Source organism: Mustelus asterias, chromosome 11, assembly GCF_964213995.1.
Source record: "Mustelus asterias chromosome 11, sMusAst1.hap1.1, whole genome shotgun sequence".
In the NCBI taxonomy this organism is placed as follows: domain Eukaryota; kingdom Metazoa; phylum Chordata; class Chondrichthyes; order Carcharhiniformes; family Triakidae; genus Mustelus; species Mustelus asterias.
This window is the reverse complement of record NC_135811.1, coordinates 44,941,528-44,958,947: the sequence shown is the minus strand read 5'-3', so window position 1 is coordinate 44,958,947 and position 17,420 is coordinate 44,941,528. Positions and strand designations below refer to the sequence as shown.

Genomic DNA, 17,420 nt, shown 5'->3' with positions numbered 1-17,420 from the left:
CTCAGCAATTGAAATCTATGAAGGTGAATTAAATAGAATTGTCACTTGCAATGCTGGATAGTTCAACATTTTAAAAAAAATGCACGTGCTAATCAGAAGGTGAAAAAATACAGAGTAAGGGAACCACCAAAACTTACTCGACATAGATTGTGGTGGATAAGAGGAAGATAAAGTGGATGGGATTCTACAGCTTCACTCGACCAGAGATCGGAAAATCCCATCCGAGGTCAACAGACATTTCCATTGTCTGTCCCTCGCCTGCTCTGATTCCGTGGCAGGCGGGGGCGGTGGAATTCCAGAGAATGTGTCAGAAGATAGCTCTTGCCATTGCTTTACACAAATTTGTGCTCAACTAAGCATGAAAGCTAACTCATAAGAAAGTTTTGCTTTGCTCACATTTAATTTGGAATGCACAATTGAATAATCACAAAATCGTGGTTAGATGTGTGTTAAGAACAAATTTGTCACTCCAAAAACATTTTGATTAATTATTACTATAACTCAGGAAAAAAACTTACCTAGCCCTCTCAGTAGGAGGTCCTGTATAGTGCAATGGATGCAATATTTCTTTAGAACAGAATTTCCCTACTTCATCTATCCAATGGCCTGTTAGTGTTGGAGGACATACTACTAAAGAAGGCGGAGGTGAACAACGTTCTGCCTGAGTTTTTGTGTTTTCCTGAGCCCTGTGAAAATAGAGGTTGGTCATTACACGGCTAGTTTTTCATTAACTGAACAGCAGGAATTTACCAAAGACACAGTGAATGATTTCCATAATATTACCTGAGGTAGTGGTCTCCTGCAAGAATGCATATAGATTGCAAAGTTTTTCCCAGCCCCATATCATCACATAGTATACCATGGAGCTTGTATTTGTTCAGAAATGCCAACCAGTTTACACCATCCTTCAAAGACAAAACATTTATACAAAATTCAAATACATATTCTGGCTCATAACTTCTCCTAATTTATGATACTAACAAAATTAATGGCATCAGATAATACAAGTTCAAGACCTAAAATCTGAAGTTTGTAGAATTTCATTACTTCTGGAAATACATATTATATGAACTTAAGCGTCCCCAACAAGAACTCAAGAATAATCATTTGACGATTATCGAGATTGCCTACCTGCTGATATTTTCTAAGTTCAGCTTTGATTGAAACAGGAATTTTGTAATTTTCCAACTTTGTCCCATCTAATAACTGTTCCAAAAAGTGGCGCTCTCTTGCTTTCTGTTTAATCAATTCTTCTGACATATGTGGAGGATCTGGAATGCCAGCCTACAAAATTGAATGTGGTTTAGAATTAGTATTTTGTATCCCATAATGGAACTGAAGTTACAATGATCTAATTTCTTCAGAGTTCTACAGGGGGGTGGTCAATGCATAATCATAAAACACCATAGGAAAGATTAGCATGTACAATTAAAATACACAAATGATACAGATGCATTTCTACTTTGTACCTTATGAATAATGTATGATACATTTGGGGAACCATGAATTTAAACCTTTGATTATCTGAACATTTGAAACAAAGTGTGTAAACTGAGTGATGTGTGTGTTAAACACTGACTCCCATCTCTGGGATCAAAACTCAATCAATTCATGATGTAGAAGTTTCCTGTTGGCTGCAATAATTTTACAAAGTTGTCAACCATGGTCCACTGGTATCACTTTTGCTTCAGAGTCAAAACATCTTGGGTTCAAGTCCCATTCCAGGGGCAATAGGACATGCTGTCGGGCTAACCCTTCAGTGTTTTACTGGGGAGGTTCTTCTTGGTGCCCTGGCTAATACTTATCCTTTAGTCAACCCAACTAGATCATTACCTCATTGCTGTTTGCAACATCTTGCTGTGCACAAATTGAGCTTTTTAGAGGCCATCGTATATTTCAATACTTTTAATATTTTTATTATTCTTCCCAACCCCAGGACAAAAAGCAAACATTGCAACAAATGTAAAATAAGTATTTTCATGAAAATGGGAGATCCAGAGTAGTTAAGCTGAACTCGTATCGAATCTTGATTCGATCATACTTGGGAGTACTGTGTGCAGCTCTGGTCACCCAGTTATAAAAATGATATGGAGGCACCGGAAATATTACAAAAAAAAAGATTTACAAGAGTAATATCGTAACTGTGAGGTTATACGCATCCAGAAAAAGATTGAATCAGGCTGAGTCTCTTAGAACCATAGAAAATTACAGCTCAGAAACAGGCCTCTTGGCTCTTCTTGTCTGTGCCGAACCATTTTTTGCCTAGTCCCACTGACCTGCACTTGGACCATATCCCTCCACACCCCTCTCATCCATGAACCCGTCCAAGTTTTTCTTAAATGTTAAAAGTGACCCCGCATTTACCACTTTATCCGGCAGCTCATTCCACACTCCCACCACTCTCTGCGTGAAGAAGCCCCCCCCTAATATTCCCTTTAAACTTTTCTCCTTTCACCCTTAACCCATGCCCTCTGGTTTTTTTCTCCCCGAGCCTCAGCGGAAAAAGCCTGCTTGCATTCACTCTATCTATACCCATCAAAATCTTATACACCTCTATCAAATCTCCCCTCAATCTTCTACGCTCCAGGGAATAAAGTCCCAACCTATTCAATCTCTCTCTGTAACTCAGCTTCTCAAGTCCCGGCAACATCCTTGTGAACCTTCTCTGCATTTTCAACCTTATTTACATCCTTCCTGTAACTAGGTGACCAAAACTCTTACATAGCTAAGGTTAATACAAATAAGTGTACATTGGCCTTTATAAATCGGAGTATCGAGTATAAAAGTTGGAGTGTTATGGTAAGGTTATATAAGGCATTGGTGAGGCCTCACCAATGCCTTATATAACCTTACCATAACACTCCAACTTTTATACTCGATACTCCGATTTATAAAGGCCAATGTACCAAAGGCACTCTTTACGACCCTATCCACCTGTGACGTCACTTTTAGGGAATTCTGTACCTGTATTCCCAGATCCCTCTGTTCAACTGCACTCTTCAGAGTCCTACCATTTACCCTGTACGTTCTTCTATCTATAAAAAGTGAAGGTAGAGGTGGGACCAATAGTGGTCTTCAAAATCATGAAAAATGTTGAGGGTGTGCACCCACTTATGGGGACAAGCAAAATTAGAGGCCATCAATACAGCCTCCGAGTTCCCAATAAATCAAAAAGGAAATTGATTAAGAACTCCTTTATCCAGAGAGTGGTAAGAACATAGAAGTTACTATCACAGGGAGTAGTCAAGGTAAATAGTTAGGTGCTTTAAAGGAATTTATACGAGAACACCAAGGAGAAGGGAATGGAGGGCCATACTGACAGAGTTAGATGAGGAAGGATGGGGAGAGGTGCAAATGAGGCATAAACATCATCATGGGCTGATTGGGATGAGAGGAATGTTTGCTGCTGTACCTTTGTCATGGGAACATTCATACTGGTACATTACGTAATGCAGGACTGGGGTTTTAGCTAACCTATATTTGCTGGTAAAATGCAAATGTAATTTTACCCTGCATCTGGTCATACTATGACTAAAACTGGAGAACTTGATGCCAGTATTGGGCAAGATTGAGAAACTTGCATATTGTAGGATTTAAAATTTGCCCCATCCTGCAAAATATCATGTTGTATATGCAAGATGTTTGATCATCAATTCATTCTACCTTCCCCTTCAAAAGCAATTCTGATCACCAGATATATTTTTATACGTTACTTCAGTAAGGAATAATCCTTATTGTAAAACATCAATATTAAAAGATAAGAGTTTGAAAAGCAAATTCTTTATTCAAATTGTAGTCATTCATATTTGAAAATTTTAATTCTGAGCAGAGTTTGTCAAGCAACAAACTGACATTGTCTGGAAGGTGTGGTTCCATGAGTATGACTATAGCCCAAACACCACCATCACCATTCCACAGTATGTCCTATCTTACTGAGGAAAGATCAGAGGTGGCAGCGCACAGTGCGAAACAGTCAGGAAGGAGTTGCCTCAGAGTTCTCAACATCGACTCAGAACCCCATGGTGTCAGGTTAAACACTGGCAAAGAAACCTTCTGCTGATTACCATCCATCAGCCACCCTCAGCTGATTAAGGTGGCACTTACTCAGCAATAATCAATTACTTCAGTTTGGCATCCACCAGGGCCACTCCACTCCTGACCTCATTACAGCCTTACTACAAATGTGGACAAAACAGCTGAACTCCAGAGGTTAGGTTAGGTTGACATCAAGGCAGCATTTGGCATCAAGAAGCCCTAGCAAATCAATGTGGAATCAGGAAATTTCTCCACTGGTTCAAGTCATATCTAGCACAAAGGAAGATGTTTGTAGTTGTTGGAAGTCAATCATCTCAATCCCAGGTTATCACTGCAGAAGTTCCTCAGGGTAGTGTCCAGGCCCCAACCATCTTCAGCTGCTCCATCAATGACCCCTCCAGCCTCAGGTCAGAAGTAGGGATGTTCACTAATTGACGATTGCACAATCTTTAGCACCATTCGCGACTCCTCAGATACTGCAGCAGTCCATGTACATACGCAGCCAGACCTAGACAACATTCATGTTTGGGCTGATGTGTGGCACGAATGTCATCTGCCACTTAAGTGCCAGTCAACGGCCATCTCCACTTGGCATTTAATGGCATTACTATTTCTGAATCCCCCACTAATCAACATCCTGGGGGTTATTAATATTGAAAAAAAGTTAAATCGCTGCTCACTGCTTAAGTGCTTTGTAACTGGGCTTGCCGGCATGTTTAGGCCACATCCCACAAAGTCACCCCTCTCTCAAAACATGACCGGGAAAATTGCAATCCGATTGTCGCTGGACAGGTCAGCTCAAATCCCATGGTTTTCTCACCCAAAATGACAGTCATTTATTGGGAAAATTCTGCCCACGGATTTACACCCAAAACTTAAAGCTGATGTTCCTATTGTATAGTCTCAGAATTTATTTTTCAGAATTCTGTTTCGCCCATTTGTAAAATGTCACACATGCATAACTTAATCTTTCGGCATATCATTGTGCAATATACTACAACTCACAAAAAGTTTCTTTGAATTTAAAGGAAATTTGTTTGAATTAATTACAAATGGACATCTTAAAAAATCTTAACTAATGAAATTCACTCAGCAGCTCGACTACATTGGACCAAGGGATTTGTTGAATTCTTTTCGGCATGCAATTTGTATTGACAGCTGCCAAATATACAACTTTTCAAAACTTACCTCAAGTGGCATTAACCTAATCAATGTTGCAAAACACTGAGTAGCCATAAAACGGACACTATCTGTTTGATCACTCATCCTGCCCAGCACAGGTACCACTAGCAGGACTATGTACGGGATGATATCTACATCAAGTTGCTCCATTATACCTGTAAATCTTTGTTAAGGAAGCTTTTCTTTTCAATTGCCTAAAGCATCAGGTTATTGTTTTTAAAAAGCCAACTCCAATAATTAAAAGAAAAACTCGCACAGCCCTCAGAAAAAATTCTCATCCTGTCCAAAAAGGGCAACCCCTAAATTTAAAACAATGCCACGTCCACGCTGTCAAGACTGTTCAGGATCTTTCTTACTTAAATCCATTTCTACATTTCTAGCTAGCTTCCTCTCATAGTCCCAATTTCTTTCACCTCATTATGCTGTTCTTTATATTCTGCCCAATCATCCGACCTGCCATTCATTATTGCGCTGTTATATGCACTGGGTGCCCTGAGAGAGGGTGCCCCTCTGTGATGAGGGTTGGTGGTGCTCCCCTGGTCGGCAGGGCAGGGGGAGTCTGCCCATCAGCATGGAGATTAGGGGGCCCTTTAAAAAGGGAACCCGAATCTCATAACAGCTGGGCTGGCGGGGGTGTTTCACGATGCATAAATTTGCATTGATCAGGTGGGAGAAACGTACTGCATCGCTGCTGCTAACATCAGTGGGAAACGCTACAGTTTTCCCGCTAGCGTGGACACTTGAGACGATTCAGGAGAATTGTTGCCAGTATGTTTTTACTCACCACAGGTTTACAGATGCTGAATAATTACACTGGGGTGAATTTTCAGGAAAGCCAAAGTGGGGCGGAGAATCCAATGGGTGTCCCAAAACAGCATTTATGCCAGCAGGATTGCCCACTGAGAAAGTCCCCGCCTCTCCTTATGATGTAACCGGGTTCCCGTCATGAAAGGTCTGGAATCCCATTACCAAAAATTTGAATGTCATTAGCTGGCCTCCCCACTGCATTATCCCCCCACTCCAGAATTCCTCCCACTCTGCCGGCATGACATCACATTTCCAGGGTTTACAACTGGCCCTGACAAACAAAGACCTGGCGCGTGGTCCCCACTGGGGACACAATGTCAATTTGGAGCCGTTCACCAAGTTTCTGAGCCCCACGACAGATGGGCGGTTGGGACATAGCCTCCCAATAGAAGAGGTTTCAGATCCCTGAAGTTATTCACTCAGTTTCTGAGCCACGCCATGGGTGAGCAGTTTCTGGTGATTGAGAAAGGGAGGGAGGGAGAAGCTACTGATCGATCTGGTTACTGCTGCGCATCGTTTGCAACTTGTTTTTCCCGGCACAGCACATTTAAGCACCAACAGGATGGATAGATGATGGAATACAGGCTAAATACGCACCAACCCTACTACACCACTCAGATATGCTGCTATGACAAGATAGTTTATCGGAAGAAAGGTGCCTTCTCAAAAGAACGGGGGAGGGGGTGCGGAGAAGAAAAACGTTAAGAAAAGCAAACCGGATAAAGAAAACTGTGGGACCCCCGAGAGATTCTGCTGGCTGCAATATTTGCAATTTCAAACCCAGTGATCACTGTGCAAGCGCACTGCTGCACGTTGCCTCCTATAGAGATGGCAGCCGCGCGTACAACTGCACATGCACCGAGTTGACAGAAAACACAGCCGAACAATTGAGGAAGAACAAGCTGTTCGTATTACTATAACATAGGATTCTTATCGTTAAGGATACAGGCTAATGCTTCAATTGCTCCTTCTTGTCTTGTGTTATCATCAATTGCTCCTAGCCAAGGGAGAACTTTCTCCAGAAAAATGCTCATAGTTTCCATTGTAGCTATTTTGCTCATAACACCCACACATCTGGCAGCCATGTGCCTCACTGCAGTGTATGGGTGTCGCAAACAAGTGCAAAGATGTGGAAGATGCTGCAATAGCTGAAAAGGAAAAAGAAAAGGCTCAACCTGGTCCACTACAATTTAAATTCAGAATTTAAAAGCATTGATTTTAAAAGTACAAGGTACTGCTGTACCAAAATCATATCTAGGCAATAGGAAGTCAAATTCAAAATTAAAAGAATACTTAATCAAGCAGTTCTACAAACAACTCATCTCTTTGCTTGAAAAAGTAAAATGCTCTGTATATTAATTTCATAAATACATTGTTAAATCAATTGTGTGCCGGAAATTAAAAAGTTCTAAAAAAAATACAAGCTCAAATATACTGAGGATAGGATGACACAAGTTGTTTGTCGGTGCATTAAAAAAAAACTTTGCATTATCTTTCAGCGTAAATAACCTTTAACAAACCTGCGCATGGATATCAGAGCCCATTGCTGCTGCTGTAATTTCTAGTACCTGCAACGAGTTTACTAACTCCTGAGCAGCAACATCTCCTTTTTCAAGCACCACATTTCCATCTGTAAAAATGCAAATAAGTCAATTTCTCATATAAAAACAGATTTATATTACAATGCAAAGTATACAGGATGAAGTACACACTGAAGTTCTGCACATCTACGTGACTTCTCAGCAGCCCAATCATGGAATCCCATAGAAAAGGCAGCGCTGTGGCCATTTCAGCACCAAAGTGTCTTCCTATAGTAGTAAGTGCATATTCAGCTCCTCTTCTCTGAATCAAGTTTGGTTTCTGGGCCTGCAAAACAATTAAAAGTTGCTCCCTCAATATTGAGATAAAATCGCCACAAATTAATTTAATCTTTTTATTCATTCTGTAAAATTCAGCTAACGTTTTAAATGAAAGCACAAGAGAAGCAGGGCGATTTTCTCCTCTCTATACTCGGCCAACTCCTTTTCCAGTTGAAATTAATTTAGTGCATAATTGTAAATTGAACCAAGGACTTTTCTGATCTGTAAAGCTTAGTGACTCACTGGATAAATGCATTAAGGGGCTAGCTTCTCCACCCACTCAATGTCAATGGGAGTAAAATCTAAATCATGCCATTAGTGGGAGCTGCTATCAACGGTATAGAGATTCGAGCTTCAAGGCAGAAATAAAAGTCAAGAAACTTAAATCAGTATCCATCAATTTATACAATCCAAGTATCAGGAAAAATGCAAGCTGGTAGGGCAAGTGATTATCTTATCAGGCAACAACGACACACTTGACTAGCTTAAACTGTATTACATTTCATCTGTAATTAGGTACTTACCTCATCATGCTCACACAAACTAATCCCTGCACTCCCCTGAGGAATGTCTGCCGATGAGCCCTTGAGTGCTTTAGGCGTTGGTCCCCGCCTACTGGTTAGAGCAAAAGCAGCTTGCTGAAGCCTATAAAGTGTGATGATTCCTCTAGTCTTATTTACAGCGTGATGCATTCCATCTTTTTCAGAATTTGGTCCTTAGAAGAAACCGTATAATGGATTAGTTAATATTCCTTGTACTGAAATAGATTTTAAACAGGCTAAAAGGCCAAATCTAAATCATCAGCATAAATAATATGAATTTGTTTATAAAACATTTGCAATAGTTTTTGTGAATGCACTTTTAAAATTTTGTATTATAAATTTGAGCTGTTACAAGATTTCACCAACTTTTCAAAGGCATTTTAAAAAGCAAATACATTAGCACAAATGGATTTTAAAATGTGCTTTTACACAAAACAGAATGTCAGTGTACCTGTTTTATCAAGCTAAACTAAAGACCAAGTATTTTTAACTCACAGGCTGTGGGGTTCATTTTCCCCCTCATTCATAAGCAGCATTGTGAAGTTAAGCAGTAAAATGAAAGCTATTATTGTATTTTTTTTACAAGTTTAACTGATTCATTGCTTATTGAAGTTCTCTATGTACGAACAGTGATCTTTGCCTTGGGGTCCCAATTACCTTTAGGGTTGTCCACACTGTTAGACATGGGTACTGGGGAGGTTGCAGAAGGAGTAACTGTGGAGTCCACACATACTGAGTTACAAAGATTTTTCACAATTTTAGGGTTGGGACAAGGAGACCTGGTTGTACATTGCTGGAGCAGCTTAGCAATGCAAGAAGCTGCATAATTCTGCACAAGCACATTTTCCTCCTTCTTCACTCCTTCCATCAAGGGTTTTATGACAGGATTCAGTTTTTCTGGAAGCTGCTGTAAATCAACTACTGCACAAGCAGCAAACATGTGAACCCTTAGATGAAGAGTTTGCCATTCTTGATTTGTCTCTGCTATAGTCATTTGGACCTGCTGGCGTTTACTCTCCAATTGTTGAATCATGTTAGGCTTTAAACCACAGGCTGATGTCACTTCATGGAATATCGTTGTGACCTTCAAATTTAAAAAATAAAATTTTAAAACATTAGAAATTTACTTTTTAAAAAATATATTAGTTTGATACCAAAATAACAAATAATGTGTTCTGAATTAAATTTTTTAAAACCCACTTTACCAGCCTGGGATTTTTTAAATTTACCTTGTAGATTCGCAATTCTAATAGAAGGTCTGACAAACTGGCTGGAATTTTATGACTGTTCACACCAGTGGTATTCTCTGGTCTCCAGCTGCAGTGAACAGCCGAGCACCAAATTCTCTGGCATTGCTTGCAGCAGCGGCGAGGGGTGAACAGCCAGAAAATTCCAGCCACTGCTTTTCAACAAATACTATCCAACTTTTTCCAGCCTCAAAAGCAGTTTATTCACCACTTTGCTTTAGCACAATTTTCTTCATGTTTACCTTATCTTGTCAGCCAAGCAAGAAAACCTGTTATGTATCTGGCATAAAGGTATGAAGATTTATGAAGACCACTTGAAAGCAAACTGTCACAACACTTGAAAAATAAAAATCACCTAACAATCCTGAATGCATTAAAGAAAGGTTTCATGTTGTATTTAATTTTTAAAATATAGGCCAGGATTCTCCCAAAACAAAATTAAGTGCCCAACGGGCGGGATTTCCTGCCTGTTTTGTGCGCGTAAATCTCCGACATTCTGACGCATAGAGTGCCTCAGACTGATCCAGGCTGAAAGTAGAGGGCGAGGCCTCACCCACCCGAGAGACCGACAGCATGGTGCAGAGCCGGCCACTGCACATGCGCCGATCTATCAGTACAGAGGTCGATGCGTGTGCACTTGCCCACCAATCACAAGTCTTCCCTGGAACCCCCAATCGCTGGCCTTCTCGACGCACCCCCCTCCCCCCAAGCCAGCCCTGATCTACCAAGGTGCCAGGCTGGCACTGCCCAAGGGGCACCCCCTTTTGCCCCCCCCCCCTCGAGGTGTGGAGGAGACTAGCGGGCCTGGAGACTCTTGTCCCAGGCCCTCTAATCATATGGAAATTCAAATTTCCATATGATAACAGTGCTAAAAAAGTAGTTTCTGGAGACTCGTGCAGCGGACTGGGAGAATCCTGGCGATAAAGTGATTTAAAATTCTGAAATAAACTATATCAGAATAAATCTTTAATCATCTTAATGTATATGATCGCCAGGCCATAATCATTTTGTTCAAGATTAGTTTAGACAATGTAAAGTACCACCCTTTGGTACCACTTGCTTCAGATGCGCAAACAAAAATCGCTAATTAGTGTAAGGAACTGAGGGTTAACTACCAGGCTGAATATTTTTTCTATTTAACATACAACACATGGTATGGATAAGTAACCATATTTTTGTTGACAATTATGTTTTCAGCTGGGTTTTTACAATGTCTTTCTTTAATGCTTGAAATGTTTCTCTTCCACATTCAAACAGGTTCACTTACCAGTTCATTTGCTTGATCTATTGTAAATACACTATTGTTCACGCTGTTCCCAACATCACAGTTGGTTTCAACCAGTGATGCAATCAGCTGCTTACACTCATTCTGCATTCGCGTAAATGGAATAGCTATCTCATCATAATAAAGATGTTCTGATAAAATAGCCATCAATCGTGGCTGTACAGCACAGGATACAACACTACAATCCTAGAATTAAATTAAGACTCAGATTTAGTCAAAGTCATAATGTTAATATTGCTTACAAACTCTTAACATGCAAATGGTAGCCTGCAGAAATGATACTAATCAAAATGTTACAAGACGTTACAAGGATCCAGACTTCCCTACAAGTTAAAAAGCTCAAATTTTCTAAATGCGGAATTCATTCCAACATATTTGCTGTATTTTAATTGCTGTAAACTTAAAATTATGCTTGTCTTTGCTATGTGTAAAGGTTTTTCTGAACACATTATAAATTAGTAGTCAGACATGAAATAGAACACATGTCAGACAAAGAGATGCAGTGTTTGATAAAATACAACAAAATCAGAGCGAGAGCCATAGATCAACGCATGAAAACAAAGTTTCAAGGTTCATCAGAGAAATTAGGGGAGTCTGATGATGACAGAAAGCCCCATTTGACAAAAATACAATGAACTTAAGATGACAAATTCATACTTCCAGGTTTATAATGTTAACAGTACACAGACCAATACAAACTTCAAATTTGACAAGCGGACCGTAGAAACTTGCTGAGAGGAGGCATATAGATAGTGAGATTTAATGTTGTGTAAATAGTACCTTGTAACGGGAGGCCTTTATGAAACATGGTTAAAATCTAAATCTGTTCAGGCAACACATTGAGAGAATAAAAATATTATTTAAAGCAATAATAGATCAGATAAAACTCCTTACCTTCCTCAGGGTAGCCCATTCAGAAATAACTAATGCAACAGCAATTCTCTGCAAAGCAGATTTCGAATTTAAATGGAAAAGTAATAGTTGAGCTAGAGATTCAGCTGGTTTCACTTCCTGGCTGATGAAATTAACACTTGGCTCACATATGGAACAACAGAGGGCTCCTAGCAACCTTTAGGACAAGGAAATGAAAAATGACTCGGTCGAAGAGGATACGCAATCACAACAGCGACAAAAAGAAAAAGTATATCAAAGCATTATTATATACCATAGTTAAGTTTGTTCACAAAGTTGTAGTATGTGCTCCTCTTTCTTTTTCGGGTACCATGTCCTAAGAGCAAGTTGCAAACATAGATTTCCATTGGATTGGTCTAGGATTATGCTTACCCAGGTCTGGAGCTGCACATTTCTCACCCAATCTCGAGAATGTGCAGTGCAGCAGTGTTAGGGTAACTGAAGCCATGCCTCCTTTCAATGGTAAAGCAGTAAGTTAAAGGTCCCAGTCACTTTGACAGGAGAGAAAGTAAGTGTGTAAAAATGCGCAAGGTATGTGGGTGACAGGTTAAGATGGTTATTAGTCGGGGCGGGGGATTGCAGTGTGGATTCTGGAAGAGTTAGTACCATTGCTACTGAGGAGTTAATGATTTTAATCCTTCCATTCTTTTCCAGGTAAACATTATTCCAAGAGAGTTGGAACCATCTGAAATCTCTGATTAAACAGTTTAAAAGCTTAAGCTTCCTGGTCAATTCTCCTGCAGTCCTTGCACTGGGACTTCCAGGGGTTCCCCCGTGCATCTTCTGGGGTAGCACTGGGTCAAAGCCAATGAGTAGCAAAACCTCTGGGCCAATAATATCTTAAAATTTAATGAAAGAATGTTGAAATATAATGGAAGTATGCATAGCTTTGTCAAATTGCGAGACATTTCCTACTAGTTTTGCTTGCTTCCCTGGCTTAGCTCTTAACTTTGTTAAAAATTAAAAAGGCAACTTTTCCAATCTTGTTAACTTGAAATTCTTTTGAAAAAGCGCAAAACAATCAAATTGTGAAACTGTACTAAAAACTTTGAAGCAGCTTTTTGAATCTTTTTATTTAAATCAATCTGTCTGTATTCCATTAGCAATAGTAGGGTACAGACAGAAAAGCAAATCTGCATGCATTACAATTCAATTGCCATCTCTACCTAGGCAAAAACTGTTGCTTCTCCCAGCAGTGATCCAGTTATTATTGAGTTGGAATGGCAGGTTTCTGTACACCAACCAAACCTGTTTGCACCCTGTTTTCTCTTACAATTAACTACTTTAATTCACAATATTTCTACTGAATTTATTACATAGCTGGGAGACAGTCTACCAGAAAATTTGAAATATTGCATCAACCCCAATGAAATAGTAGTGACTGATATTTAAAATCCAAATCAAAAAGTTAACTTACTTGGCTGCCTTTAGGCGAGTCCTTGTTACAACATAATCTCTGGTAGCTTGGTCCTCATTAATGGTTTCTGAACCAGCGACATATTCCTGTCTCACCTCCTTGGTTTGAGTTTGCCCTTGTCGATGCTTACTGCAAGATTTTTCCTACGTCAAAAGAAAAATGTTTACACAACAGCTGGGCAGGATAAATTTCAACTTTTAAAAATATACTCATCAGAACAACTAGGCAAAATTGAAAGTAGGTTTATAGGTGTTTTGCACATCAGTAACTAGCATTGGTATTTTTACATGCTGTACAATTAGTTTCACTGGAAGCACGTGGCATCATGTCTTTTTTTTTCATATGTCTAAATCAAATTTAGAAGTGATCAAGTTACAGGAATAAAAATCAAAATCTGTGAGATAATTCCCTCAACACTACTCTCTGGAGAGAATGTTCAATTAACTTTGTTTTTGGTGAAGGGGTGGGGTGCTGGGAGGGGAGTTTTCACCATTGTAAGAATAAAAGACAAGACTGAATGAATGTTTTATACAAATATAAAAATGCTTAATATAAAAATTACCTTTGATTTGGATTTAATTTCCAGTAACATGTTTGAATCAATTGGCAAATGAGATGGTTGCATCATTAAACACAGCCAAGCTCCCATCCAAGGACAAGCAGCAGCAACCACATATTGTACAGGGGCTTTATTCAACAATTCTAACCACACCTAAATACAAGGGAAAAAATGTATTAGGCTGTGAATCAAAAATCTTTTAGCCTTGAAGTCCATCTCGGTCAAAAATAGAAATGTGTTACAAAATGATCCTGAGCCTCATTATTACATATAAATATGAGTTATGAGTGGTAAGAGGATCAATATTTGACTTAATTCCAGTCACAAGATCCAAATGTCACCTTCGGCGAGACTACTCTTTTGAGTGATCAATGCACGATCAAACACTTCTTTGGAGCTTGCTAAATGAATTACCTAAACAACTTTCCATACATTAAAAATAAATTTCATAAAACTGAAATCATATAAAATGAATTGTAACAAGAGAAACGTCTTGTAACAAGAGTACTGAAAACTTGTTAATCTTTTAAAATGACTTAATATTTAGCCAATTCTTATGCTGACAATCACTGAATTGAAGAAAAAGGCACCTTTTGAATAAGTTCCAAAATTTCCTGATTGCTTTCCAATATACATGATTGATATATATGTCTCAACACATCTTGTAGAATTGGGGTCAACCACATGACACAGCTCTGAAAAATGAAAATAATTACTGTACAAATGTTTAACACAACTAATAATTATTCTTACACCATGAAATATTTTATTTAAAAGTCAATGCAGAATCAGTTGCACATTCTATACCTCAATATAAAAATACATACTTGATCTCGTGTCGATAGAAGAGTGAATAAAGTTTCCAAAGCTGCTTTCCGAACAGAAGAAATGGTGTGACGTAAAAATGGCCAAACACGTGGGACCAAAACTGTAAGTGATTGCTGGATGCTGGTAATTTAAAAAGAGTGCAGTTTATAAGAGAAAAAAATCTAAATGTTTTGTGCAGCATATTTAAAGTTATGTGCAATGTAGGCTGTATTTACTGTGACAATACTTACCATATTTAAGAGATTGTGAAGTTTGTGACAGAATTTATACATATGGGACTATTTATAGGACTACACAAAAATTCTCAAAAGCTGTAAAACTCAATAGTCAGCATCCCAACGTGCAATGTTTTGGTGGGATTCAGGCTTGTTTTTACAATTTGCCACATGGTAAGTTCCCAATATAGGCCATCAAGGGTTTGTTTTGAGCACTTTGATCATACACCTGAATGCTATCTGCTGATATTAAAAGAGTAAGAGTTTTAACAACACCAGGTTAAAGTCCAACAGGTTCATTTGGTAGCAAATACCATTAGCTTTCGGAGCGCTGCTCCTTCGTCAGATGGAGTGGAAATCTGCTATTAAATCTGCTATTAATCTGATATTAAAAGAGTCACTGTTCTATTCACACTCTCCTCACAACTAAAAGGCTCTCAGCCCTGCCATCATATTTTGCAAATCTCTTCTACACCCTTTCCTTACATGGGATTTCTTTTCCGAGGGTTGTTAGAACGTGGAATGACCTAACAGAAACAGAGTTGCAAAAAAATAATTTGAAAAAATAATTAAAATAGTGCGGTGAAAGGGCACCAGAGTATATGGCGCTTGGAGAGTCGGAATAGGCAAAGTAGTTGGAAAAAAGATCTGGAAAATTCTATGGTCAATGTCAGGATATCACAAAAGAAAAATGGGGAGGTTAGAAGGTAAACAAAGGAGGAGAAAATAAATTACAATTAAAAAGTGTCAAGTAAATTTTTTAGATTGCATATCTAATACAAAAATCCCTGTTCACAAGATGTCTCGAAGTCATACCATTAAAACTATTTAAGATCTCTTTATATGGTTACCTGTATTGTCGGATTTGACTGTATGTCAATAGAGATGACAACAAGGTCATGATGCTGTTAGTAGAAGCTGTAAGATCATCCAACTCCAGAAGGGCATCCCATAAAGTATTGACAATAAAGGGCACCTAGAAATAAGAGAATAAAAACAAAATTGGCATAACATTGGTAAAGAGCTTTACAAAGACTTAGTTGAGAGATGTTACCCATTAGAAAATTTCAACAGAACTGTACAATAAGTGGAATGGCTGCATGCAAACTTTGTTGCCAAAATTCAGAATAAGAACTTAACATATTTGGATGGGACTGAGGTGACAAGCAGTGTACTGTCCAAGTTAAACTTCAATGCCTCCAAGTGCTCTCTACAGAGTGAGAAAATTTTCTAACTCTGGAAGCTGGGGACTTGGGAGTGGGTGGGGAAGGGGACAGGAAATGGTGAACAGAATACTAAATCATGAAGAAAAAATGAATTGCAGCATAACTCATGGTAGGTCAGAGCATACATCTTAGTATAAAAGTATTTAACAGTGTTTATGTAATGCAGGGTTAGTGAGCCTTGGGTTAGTGGTAGCATTCCTCAAAGTTGTAGGGTTATGGAGTTGAGTCCTACTCAAGCCAGCACAGGCACATGGAGCCATGATTATTTGCCTCCGAATACCAAATGCTCGTGGCTGACGCTAGTACAGTGCCCCCCTCCCCTCATGAGTTGAATCCTCTGTTCATGCTTGTGGCAAACTTGGAAGTAGAAAAGTATGCAGTTAGGCGGGGCAGTGATGTACCCGAAACCTGTCTTCACCTCTGCCAGAACTAAGTTCTGGGCGGAAGGACCCATGGTTGAGCTTCCTTCCCCTCACCCCACCAATTAAGTGGCCAATTAATGACCACATAAAAGCCACATCCGAGCACTGCTGGGATTAACCCAACTGCAAGCATGCCTATCACCATGCGATGTGGACAGGTAAAACTGCACAGGTTGCTTGTCACCTGGGCAAGGTTTGGGGCTGTGTCCCTCAATCAAAGGCAATTGGATTGGTCAGCAGCTCTTGCTAGATGAAATCTGCTCCCAGGACCTCAAGTCAGGGAAGCGCTCCCCAGTGGCCTCGTTATTGCTTGATTGGCTTGTGGTCCAGTGGGCCTTGCCCAAAAGAAAAACCTTTCGGGCGATTTTAGCAAAGTGATTCTGAGTGCCAAATGAGCATGAAAATGGGAGAGAATAGTGCCCATTTTTGAGCACTCAGGCATGTTCTTATGCCACATAGAGGAAAAAAAAAAGAGGTAAAGAGAGATTCTCATCAGAAGGGGATGGGGTCTATTCACGCTGGGAAGCCGATTGAGGACTACTAGAGTGCGCCATTGCGCATGCTCCGATCTCTCAGTGCACCGTGTACAAGGGTACAGTTAATGCCCCTGCGCATCAACCCCCCACGCCCCCAATTGTGCCCACTCAGCTTGTTCGCTCCCCCGATCATGTCTCTCCCCAATCTAACCCCGAGTGGACCCACCGCCCACGTTACCCTCTGATCATGTTGCCCACACCATGATTGCACCTCGCCTCCCCGCCTGATCATGCTGTCTGCTATGAGCCTCCTTCTGCCTGTCCCCCCACCTACTCATGACATCCCCCTACCACCCGATCGTCCTGTGCCCAGATTACGCCACTTCCCCGCCCCCCCTGCCCAATCCC

At 39.9% G+C, this 17,420-nt stretch overlaps 1 protein-coding gene across 2 annotated transcripts in view; it reads right to left on the bottom strand.

Annotated features, from left to right (window-relative positions):
• btaf1 (BTAF1 RNA polymerase II, B-TFIID transcription factor-associated) overlaps positions 1–17,420 on the bottom strand; it is a 103,978-nt gene that overhangs the window by 27,547 nt on the left and 59,011 nt on the right. For both annotated transcript variants that reach the window (XM_078223500.1, XM_078223499.1), the window contains exons 13-28: positions 15,740–15,864; positions 14,673–14,793; positions 14,436–14,540; positions 13,849–13,998; positions 13,287–13,429; positions 11,852–12,026; positions 10,940–11,143; positions 9,083–9,509; positions 8,408–8,598; positions 7,737–7,890; positions 7,545–7,654; positions 6,971–7,172; positions 5,224–5,372; positions 1,132–1,284; positions 784–905; positions 519–686 (exon numbers count right to left, since the gene is read on the bottom strand). In XM_078223500.1, coding sequence (XP_078079626.1) covers positions 519–686; positions 784–905; positions 1,132–1,284; positions 5,224–5,372; positions 6,971–7,172; positions 7,545–7,654; positions 7,737–7,890; positions 8,408–8,598; positions 9,083–9,509; positions 10,940–11,143; positions 11,852–12,026; positions 13,287–13,429; positions 13,849–13,998; positions 14,436–14,540; positions 14,673–14,793; positions 15,740–15,864 — 2,699 coding nt within the window. The remainder of the gene's footprint in view (positions 1–518; positions 687–783; positions 906–1,131; positions 1,285–5,223; positions 5,373–6,970; positions 7,173–7,544; positions 7,655–7,736; positions 7,891–8,407; positions 8,599–9,082; positions 9,510–10,939; positions 11,144–11,851; positions 12,027–13,286; positions 13,430–13,848; positions 13,999–14,435; positions 14,541–14,672; positions 14,794–15,739; positions 15,865–17,420) is intronic.